Below are 10,828 nucleotides of genomic sequence, written 5' to 3'. Positions count from 1 at the left end.
ATGTTAAACAAACCTATAACCTGCAGTACATTGGTTCTGTTCAGTTTAAAGAAAAGCAGCAGGGAAAACTACAGAGAATTTACATTTTTAAGAGAGATCTAATCATTATTAGGCTTAAGTTGAAAAAACAAATGTACATTGAAAACACTTCAATGCTATTTTATTAAAAAGCCTGTTTTTTTAAAGCAGTTTACCCCCATTTCATGCAAAATAAGAAGTTCTAAGGTCCAATTTACATTAGAAAACATCCTACTGAATTCAACATTTATAATTTATTTGGTTTATGTTAATTACCTACATGTTAATACTCTGTAGTAATGTGTTGTGTACATTTAACAAGTTCATTATGTAGCTTAAAACATACATGAAACGATCTAAAGTTAACATGTAAGTCCTGAAAACTTCTAGAATTAACAAAATTACTTTACCTGAAATCGGTTGTGAACAAATGCTGCTGATGGAGGGAAAGCTGCTGTAGCTCCTTGATATTCCTGCTTGATTTTCGCTAGCTTTAGCATTTTTCTTTTGCGTGTAGCTGCTGCAACGGCTGTGGCGGGACCTATGGGCCACCGTAGAGGTGAAGGCTAGACTGTCCGAATTCAGAGCCGCTGGGTTACGGTCTTAGCCGGCGAGGACCCGTACTAATAAGCATCCTGCCCATGGATTCGGACACACCCTCTTTCTCTGTGCAGAATTAAAGAGGCTAGGCTAGTGCCTCTGCCCTCCACATGACCGATCTGCAGACCATGCACCATCCAAATGAAACTCCGTTATTCCATTTTCAAGCCTTTTAAAGCGCATTTTACAACATGTAAGATACTGTTGCCCTTTCACAGAACCCCTCTTCACAAGATTTGAATCATCCTTAACCGATGTTTGCTTTCTACAGAAGCTTATCACTTATTATCTATCGCCCCCCGCACTGACGGTAATACACTGCCATAGTTTTCTCTTATCTTTAGGATTAAATAATGTGATCATTCATGCTGCTTTTTAAATTTGTCTTGTTCTTCTGCTTCAAAACTAACATTGCGAAATACATTTTCTAGTTTTTTGCCTTTGAAAATTCTGTCAGAAAAGTAAAACTGGGAAATTTCTTTCTGTTCACAAAAGTTCAACATGTTTTCTTTTCCAACTGGAAGTTAACCATACCTTGACCTGTGACACCAACCTTTTTGTAGATAGATGATGTTTTATCACTCATCTTATCATAGACAGATACACAGTTGAAACATCTTTTTGTTCCTGAAATGATAGAGAAAGCAGAATCCAACACATTTACACTTGCCTACAAAACTTTGTTTTGATTGTTGGTGTAGGGTTATCAGTCAAAGCCTGATTCTGATCAGTTTTGGTGGTTTGCTCTGTTTGAGATTAATCCTGTTTATTAAAAAGCATCCAACGTTAGTTTCATTCACCTCTCCTCTCTTCAAGCCTTGCACCATCATCTGTTTTGCTGTCCTCGGAGTCTTTATCTATCAGGTACTTCACCAGAATTGCCACCAGCAGGCTGAGCAGCATCAGAGAAAAAATCCCACTGCAGTAAATCACTAAGAAAAGAAGATTACACACAATTAAAGTCTATGAATCAGCATTTTTTACTTAAGGTAAGCTCTAGTTTTCTTGTGTTCCTCGTTTTTCTCTATTTTAGGCAACTGTTTACTTTCTAATAATGAGTCATAAGTAGTGGTGAACATATTCCCCCTGTGAAATAAAACACTCACAACATTGCTTTCTTGAGAGAGATTTGGGATAACCCTATTTCCTAACTATGCAACAAACTTTGATACAGGTCTAGTGGAGTTAAAGTGAAATAGTATTCTCTCATGTGTTGCCTTAAAGAGCAAATTGCAGGTAATTTTTTATTGTAATTAATATAAATTGCTCTCCCAAAAATACTATTTGAAATGCGTATTGTGGATATTTTGTTTTAAAACACATAACAACAGAGTTGTTCTGGTAAAAAGCGGCCTTTCTCAGCAAAGCTTCTAAAAAGGCTCTTTTTTCTAAATCTGAACCTCTGACGTAACCAAAGGGAGTTAGAAGCTAGGTGCTACCTCAGCTCAGTGTGGAGAGTGGGTAGTTTTAGGGTAGAGAGGTCATGCTATCCAGTCAGTGTGTGTTTACTAGTTTTTGACTGTGTTCTTTTTGATAAACTATAGTTTGTGAAGGCTGTACCAACTCCAGCGTATCTGGACATTGAGCCCCCTGGTTTCCAGATAAGAGAAACAATGCCTCTATCTCCGTGCCTGAGGGCGTTTTGTGCAGCTGAAAAGACGGACTTCTGTAGCCCACATCGGTCGGCACCGGGACCGTGAGGTCCAGGCTGGGCTCCGGAGACCCGTGGTGGGGTTCAAAAAATTAAATGCGGATTTCTGGAGCTCAGATCACCATCAGAACCAGGTCAGAATCGACCACCAGAAGAGACGTGCGGCTCTGGGAGCCAGCTGAGCTGGTTTCCGGGTCAGAACCGGATCAGAACTGTTGCTTGGACCTCCAGGAGAGGATCATGCACAGCTTTTGAAAATACCAGCTCGACTGACTCACTGACTTTTGGGTTGGATCTAGCTCACAGAAACCCACATGAGCTCCAGAACCAGATCACAAGCATCTCTCTCCCTCTCTCTAAGTGCTAAACTATGCTACGTGAACAGATATTTACGAGTATGAGACCGCTGACAGATGCTCATTAGTTTAATATTGCCAAGTATAAATATTATATTAACTGATCGATACTATTTTAATTGTCTGGTACAGTAATCTCTACAATATTGTGATTTTAGCACACGAGTTTAAGGTAGCATCGTTAACTCATAAGACACTTGCTGCTCCCCCGCTGTTTCTCCTCAATCGCTCTGCTTTTGGATCGTTTCTCCCTCTGGTTTATCTCTGCTCTCTGGGGCGTGCAGCAAACTCAGAACTTTATGGTTTTGCTCCATCATAAGTAGAATTATAAACATTTAAAGTTTCCTCTGTGTCAGGGCAGGCATTAGAATCCATTTTTTTCCTCTGGATGAAGCTAACAGGACTCCCTCAGCTGACGCCACTTAATTTGGCAAAAAAAAAAAAAAATAATTATAAAAATAAACCTTTCTCACAAATATGACTCTAAAATCCTAAATAATTTATATATGTGTAAAAAAATGTTTAAAAGGAATTTCTATTATTATTCTCCAAACATTGGTTAATGGGAGTCTCTAACCAAGCTATTTGCTCTTTAAAACACACGAGTTGTGCTCAAGTAACTTTAACTTAAAGGCACTTTAAGGAAGTTTAACAACCAATACATGTATAGAAATTTTAAATGTCTTCCTCATAAGCTATCTGTAGCTTAGCGGCAGAGCAAGAGGCAGTGTCGCCAACTCAGCGACTTTGTCACAAACCTAGCAACTTTTCTGAGGACCCTTTTCTATTTTCTGTAGAACTTTCTTGTAGATATTCCCCGCAGATTAGCAACAAAAAGACCATTTGGAAAGGGTTGATACTTTCCGTCTGTGGTAGTTGGAAAATTTCTAGGCAGCATGTCTAGCGTGTCTACATCAGAGTACATTGTTTGTCTAATTTCTTGAAATTGTGTAGAACAGTCTAAACTTGTAAATAGTACGGGACTGACCCATCTGTTGTTGGTTGTTTTCGTTCAGGAGTGTGCAATGCACAGCATGCGCGCCTCATGAACGAGCTTACTAGTGAAGTTACAGTTACGCGTTTGGCCTGAGGGGGCAATCGTGAGCACAAAAAATCCAAACTCCTTAAAGTCTCTTTATTATTAAATTTCCCGTCAACTATGCCTGATGGTCCTCCATCCAAGTTACATGTTGTATAAACCTCTCTGACAAATGTTAACTGGGGTTAAATCCTCAGCATGTTTACCTATAATTGGTATCCTGTTTGATGAAGCAGGTAGGATGTCATTGAGAATAAGCTGCATTACCGTGACGGCAAGCAGGACAGTGATCTTGAAGCCAATTTTCTCACCACTGCTGTTTGACATTAGGAGGGAGGCAAAGTCCAGAAATAAGAAGAAAAGAACAGGAAGCAGGAAGTTGGCAACATAGAGGATAGACCTCCTCTTCATTTTAACCTGCAATAGATGCATGATATGGTCAAAGTAGGTAATGCAGGCTCACAAAAACAAAGTTTCAGATAAGCACATTAAGGCAACCTTTTTTTTGTTAGCTTTAGTTTGATAAAACCCATTTCACTGATTAAATCAACAAATTTCAGATCTCATTAACTTTCAGAGTTCTGTATAAAATATTTAATAGTTAGGACAAAAGCATATTTTTTCCAGAAAATACTTACAGTGTAAACAATTAGTGTTTGATTGAAGCCAAAATAGCTGACAGTGTCATTGGTGACGGACATGTTCAGAAACAGCCACTCATACTGTGAATCCATTATCTTTTCAGACCAGTCAGTGAGTTGTTTGCTGTCCTCTTTGACAGTTATAGTTAATTCATCATCTGAGACAAACAAAATTAAAGAAAGTTATTTAAAAAAGGTTGTGATATTTAGCCAAATTTTGCCTATTTAGCCTTTGCATTCTAGAATGTGGCCTCATAGGTATGTCCATGACCTCAGCACTTTGGGTGTCACCTGATAAGATTCAACTACAGGTTCCTCTCACCTGTGACCACCTATCTTATCACGATTGTACCCATTAACTGCTCCTCTAGATGGGTGTTGGATGAGATAATTTACAACAAATTTTATCTGACAAATCAGGGTAAAGTAACCAAGATCCAGTTTGTTACCCATCTCCTCAAAGAGTTCTGTTTACTGCAATAATTGGTATTATTACTATTTCTAAGACCTATAATCTAGTAAAAGCAGATCTATAAATAAAACTCCTTTTTAAAATGACATGCACAGATCTGATTGAGGACTGAATTTTGCAAACTTGGATGAGACGCAAATGTGGAAGTTCTAACGCTGGGTGGTAAAGAGAAGCAGTTAGTTCAAGTAACACCCAATTAATTAATTTGCTCAATCATAACAGAAAAAATGTACTCAGTATTGCCATTATTCCCATCAGTGGATAACAACATGGCTGCATTGAGAAAACATTCAGACTTTTATGCATGTTCACAGTCTCTGATAATCAGATGTGGTGAAGAATTTAAGATGGTGGAGATGTTTGAGGATGCTGATGCCAGCCCATGATCGAGTTCAAGGGGCTAAGCCACTGACGCTCCACGGCAAAAGGTCCAACCAGCACCTGCTCACCCATCTTATGTGTGCGGTGATTCTGATCCTATTGCAAAGGAAGTTGCTTTAAATCGATAAACACAGCCTGCTGTGACACTTTAGAGCAGGGGGTCCTCGAACACAAATTTCAAAGGCCACATTGACATTGGCTGGATTGAGCACTTGGATTCCAGAGTGCCGACACCTTGCAAGGTCTCTAAACTTCCTCTGCCAAATAAGCACGGGAAACCCTAAGCAAATCAATGACAGACATGATGTCAATGAAACGTTTACATGTTGTCACACTGAGGTAATTCCCACAGTGAATCACTGAACAAAGTTAGAAAAAGAACTGACAGTTACAGCTATAATATGTTTAATGGAACATCATAAAAAAATTTATGAACTAAAGAATTTTGGATGAAAAGCTATCATGAAGTTGCCCCAAATTTAGGATTACTGTGTAATGAGTAACTGAGAATCTGCAGTCTGTCCAGTGTAAGAACATGTGAACTAGACTCACCAGGGTACAAGACAGACTTGAAGGAAAGGTTGCAGCTCTGAATGTCAAAGGGAAATTTGTAAACATGCATTCTGCAGGTACTGACGACAACTTGATCATTTCGCAATTCCACTTCATTGTTATGATAAATACAGAGATAGGGGACAGGAGGAGCTTTGTCATTTTCTACCCTGTAAGAGAATAAAAAAGAGCCCAAATAACAAATGTGTGTATAGATTGTAACCAAAGGATTTTAAATACTTTAAATATGTTTTATTTTAATATGTATTGTTGTTACAGCTACTGAAATGAAAGAAACCATGCACCCATCTGACAAATTTTGCTGTGCCAGTGCAACCAGCTGATTGGCTGCTTCAAATGTCCATGGCCAAGCCCCTCTGTCATCATTGGTCTGGTTTTGTGTAGCCTATCATGATCATGAGTGGCTGCACCTGTGGGTGCAGCATAAAAGGCTGTTTGGTGCAACTGCAAAGAGATTAGACTGATCAGAGAGATCTCCTTGATAGCTCTTGCCTGTGTGGCAGTTGGTGAGGCCTTTTGGAGGCTGATTTTAACGTACAAAAATACTCTTATCTCCCGCAATGTGTCCAAACTTCCTCCTTATGTTGCGATCTCAAGAGCCGGGTTGTAACAAATGGGGGCTCGTCCGGGATAATCTGGACTCTTTGGAGGAGGTTCTGGTGTTTTAATTGAGTATTGTGTTTTTACAGCCTGGCCTTTGTTTGTCTTTAGAGGTTTGTGGATGTGGCGTGTGGTGATTCGTTGGTACTGTAGCAGTTTGGTTTTTGTGTGTTTGTGTATGTTGCTGCCTGGGTGAAAGCAGTAACTTAAATTTGAGTTATAGTCAGCTGGATACCACATTGTTGGATTAACAGGAAACTCTAAATTTTAGCCTGCAGACTTACATCTCTTCAATGGTGAGGTCTGGTTTCCAAAGAGATTCAGCTGGAACTTCTATGTATGGAATTTCACAAAATTCACTTTTATTCCATTGAATATATTCATTATTCCACACCTGGAAAAGAGTAAAATGAGGATTTATATTTTATGTCTTTTTCAGTCAAATAGCAAAATAAATAATGATATTATATATACAGTGGGTATAGAAGGTAATTAGAACTCGCCAATTTTTTACTCTTTGTTATGCAGCATGTTGCTTAAATAAATGAAATTTATTTTTTCCTCATTATTTGTACACACAGTACAGACTCACTAGTCCTTGGCCTCTGTCTTTATGGCTAGTGTACAGTCTCACACGGTGGGGCAAAATGCATTTAGTCAGCCGCCAAATGCGCAAATTCCCCCGCATAAAAAGATGAGAGAAGCCTGTGATTTTCATCATTTTCATCACCTCAACTATAGAGACAAAATGATAAATAAAGTCCAGAGAATCACATGGTCTGATTCTTAAAGAATTTGTTTGCAAATTATGGTGGAAAAAAAGGTATTTGGTCAATAACAAATTCCACCTCAATACTTTGTTATATATCCTTTGTTGACGATGACAGATGTCTAAAAACCAAAGCTTTCAAGGTTTTCGCACACTGCTGCAAGTATTTTGGCCCATTCCAACATGCAGGTCTCCTCTAGAGCAGTGATGTTTTGAGGCTGTTGCTGGCAAACATGGACTTTTAACTCTCTCCAAAGATTGTCTATGGGATTGTGATCTAATGACAGAATAGGCCACTCCAGGAACTTGAAATGACCTTCCTTACACGGGCAGTGTGTTTGGGATCATTGTAATGCAGAAAGACGATATACATGACCCCATTCATTCTTTCCTTTACACGGATCAGATGTTCTGGTCCCTTTGCAGAAAAACAGCCCCAAAGTATGATGCTTCCACCCTCATGCTATACAGTAGAATTGGTGTTCTTTAGCTGCAACTCAACATTATTTCTCCTCCAAACACGACGAGTAGAGATTTTACCAGAATATTCTAGTTTGGTTTCATCTGACCAAATAACATTCTTCCAATCCTCTTCTTGATCATCCAAATGCTCTGTAGCAAACTTCAGATGGCTCTGCACATGTACTGACTTAAGTAGGGAGACACGTTTGGCAGGGCAGGGTTTGAGTCCCTGGCAGCATAGTATATTACTGATGGAAGCCATTGTAACTTTGGTCCCATGCTCTCTGCAGGTCATTCATTAGGTCACCCTGTGTAGTCATAGGATTTTTAATCATTTTGACCCCACAGGGTGAGATCTTGCATGGAGCCCTTGATCGAGGGAGATCATCAGTGATCCTGTATGTCTTCCACTTTCTAATAATTGCTCCCACCGTTGATTTCTTCACAACAAGCTGCTTACCTATTACAGATTCAGTCTCCCCAGGCTGGTAAGGTCTACTGAATAGTTTCTGGTGTTTTTTCACAGCTCTTTGGTCTTGGTCAGGGCTTTCTGTTAAATTGGAATAAATGTCTCCCTTGCAAATTTGTGGAAAAAGCACTGGTAAATCGGACCAATGCTTTATGTTGTCCCAGAGCTCATATGGGCTTTTAATAACGTTAATGTTGTCTTCATTACATCTTCCATGTAGCTCTACAACCTCTGGTTACTTTGCTTCCTTTGAACTGCAGCTGATTAAAGTCGGGCGTAAGGACCCATGTTACTGTGCTGTGGTTTATTGTCCACCTGGTCCAAACAGTTCTTTCCTTCAGGAGTTTAGTGACTTTCTATCCTCCACTGTGAAGCTGTCCAGGCTGGTGATTGTTGGTGACTTAAACATCCACGTTGATGATCCCTCAGACCACTTTGCCATGAATTCCTCCAGCCTCATGGACTCCTTCAGCTTTACCCAGCATGTTTCTGGCCCCACACACACCAGGGGGCACACTCTAGACCTTGTTTTTACCCTGAGTCTAAATGCTGACAGCTGTTTGTCCTGAGGACGTTTATTTATCTGATCACCATAGCATTTTTTCTAACTTGTCAGTTTCTGCGTCCCTACCTCCTGCTTGCCGTCTGGTTAGTTCACGTTTTTTTAATGAGAGAACAGCTAGAAATGTTTCTGCTGCTTTTGATCCACCCTGTTCTTCTGATAGCGACCTAGTTTCCTTAACTTCTCAGCTTAATGAGCACTGCCTCTCCATTCTGGACAACATTTGTCCTGTCAGAACCACATCAGTTCCTGCAGTGAACCCTACTCCCTGGTTAAATGACTGCATTCACAGCCTGAAGCGCCAATGCAGAAAAATTGAGCGCTTGTGGAAGCAAACTCGCCTCCACGCCCATCTGCTGCATCTAACGGATCTTCTGACATCCTTTAACTCTGCAGTCAGACACGAGGGTTGCCTATATTTCCAACCTGGTGTCCCAGAGCAAAGGGAACCCCAAGGTGCTGTTTAACACCATCAGCAAAATTGTCTCTCCTGCCTCTCTTACAGCCTCTATCCACTCTGTTGCAGACTGTGAAAACTTTCTGTCTTTCTTTGTGGACAAAGTCAATAAGTTTATATCTAGCATCTCTCCCTCAGCTTTATCTCTGCCTCTCCTGACTCCAACCCGACCCGTCATCCTGGATAGCTTTGCTCCTGTTTCTTTGCCTGAGTTAACCAAACTAGTTAACTTTATGAAGACCTCTGCACACCCCTTCGACATCTTACCATCACCTTTGTTTAAAAATACTTTTCAGTCCATCAGTCCCAGCATGCTCTCTATAATTAATGCTTCTCTGGTTTCTGGTCAGGTCCCTGCTTACTTTAAGAACACTGTAATGCACCTGCTTCTTAAAAAACCAAGTCTCGACCCCTCTCTCCATAGTAGCTTCAAACCCATTTCTAAACTTCCGTTTATCTCCAAGATCTTGGAAAAGGTTGTGGCTAAACAACTCACAGCTGCTCTTGATGAACATAACATCTATGATAGCTTCCAGTCAGGTTTTCGTAGAGCTCATTCTACTGAAACAGCTCCTCTTAGGGTCTCTAATGACTTTCTGAACCACAGTGATGAAGGGGACTGTTCTGTTCTGGTCCTGCTGGACCTAACGGCAGCCTTTGACACTGCTGACCATCACCTACTACTGGAGTGGCTGAGAGACTGGGTAGGCCTATCAGGACCTGCTCTGGAGGGGTTCTCCTCTTATCTTTCTGAGCGCTCCTTCTCTGTGGCCGTCTCCAAGTTTAGGTCCTCCACCACTTCCCTCACCCATGGTGTCCCACAGGGTTCTGTGCTGGGGTCTCTGCTCTTCCTTCTCTATCTGCTTCCTCTTCAGCACATCCTGAGCTCCTTCAAAGGAATCTCCTACCATCTTTACGCAGATGACATCCAACTGTACATCTCCTTTAAGCCCCATGAGATGTCTAAGCTGCAGTTGTTACACACCTGCTTAGACTCTATTAAAACATGGATGGCTGGGAACTTTCTATAGCTGAATGAAGATAAGACCGAGATCCTCATCTGTGCCCCAGACAAGCTGGTTCCCAAAGTCAGAGGCTCTCTTGGTCAGCTTGCTTCTCACACCAAACCCTCTGTCAAGAATCTTGGTGTGACCTTTGACCCAGCTCTCACCCTGGATTCTCATGTCAGTTTTCTTGTTTGCTCTTTCTTCTTCCATTTCAGGAACATTGCTAAGCTGTGTCCCATTCTGTCCTGCTCTGAAGTTGAGACTGTTATCCACACCTTCAACTCCTCACGCTTAGACTACTGCAACTCTCTTTTCACATGTCTGAGCAAAACCTTCCTGAACCGTCAGCAGGTGGTTCAGAATGCCTGTGCTCGGCTTCTGACCAAGTCCTCCAAACACACACTTCAGGGTTCATTTCAAGATCCTGGTTCTGGTCTATAGGGCCTTACATGGACAAGCACCACCATACATTGGTGATCTTCTCCATCCCTATACCCTCAGCAGGTCCCTGAGGTCCAGTGGCCAAAGCCTACTGGTTGTGCAGCACACCAGGCTAAATACCAAAGGTGACAGATCATTTGCTGCTGTGGCCCCCAGACTCTGGAACTCTCTCCCCCTGAGTCTATCAGTGGACTCAGTGGTCTCCTTTAAAAAGCAGCTAAAAACTCAACTGTTCAAGCTGGCTTTTGTATGACCTTCTTCATCACCCTCTCCTTATTCTGCTCTCCCCACCTTCCTAAGGATCCACTGATTTCCCTCTTTCCTTTTCAC

At 41.1% G+C, this 10,828-nt stretch overlaps 1 protein-coding gene across 1 annotated transcript; it reads right to left on the bottom strand.

Moving 5' to 3' along the window:
• Positions 1–1,410: 1,410 nt before the first annotated feature.
• LOC107387523 (5-hydroxytryptamine receptor 3A) lies at positions 1,411–6,984 on the bottom strand. Its single transcript, XM_070545315.1, has 9 exons — positions 6,958–6,984; positions 6,616–6,725; positions 5,711–5,880; positions 5,492–5,517; positions 5,306–5,415; positions 4,628–4,672; positions 4,303–4,477; positions 3,871–4,081; positions 1,411–1,550 (listed from the first exon to the last, which is right to left on the bottom strand). Exons 1-9 carry the CDS (start codon positions 6,982–6,984, stop codon positions 1,411–1,413), a joined length of 1,014 nt encoding a protein of 337 aa, XP_070401416.1.
• Between the last annotated feature and the right edge of the window lie 3,844 nt (positions 6,985–10,828).

Source organism: Nothobranchius furzeri, chromosome 16 (assembly GCF_043380555.1).
Source record: "Nothobranchius furzeri strain GRZ-AD chromosome 16, NfurGRZ-RIMD1, whole genome shotgun sequence".
Lineage (NCBI taxonomy): Eukaryota > Metazoa > Chordata > Actinopteri > Cyprinodontiformes > Nothobranchiidae > Nothobranchius > Nothobranchius furzeri.
This window is presented reverse-complemented; position numbering and strand designations above follow the sequence as displayed.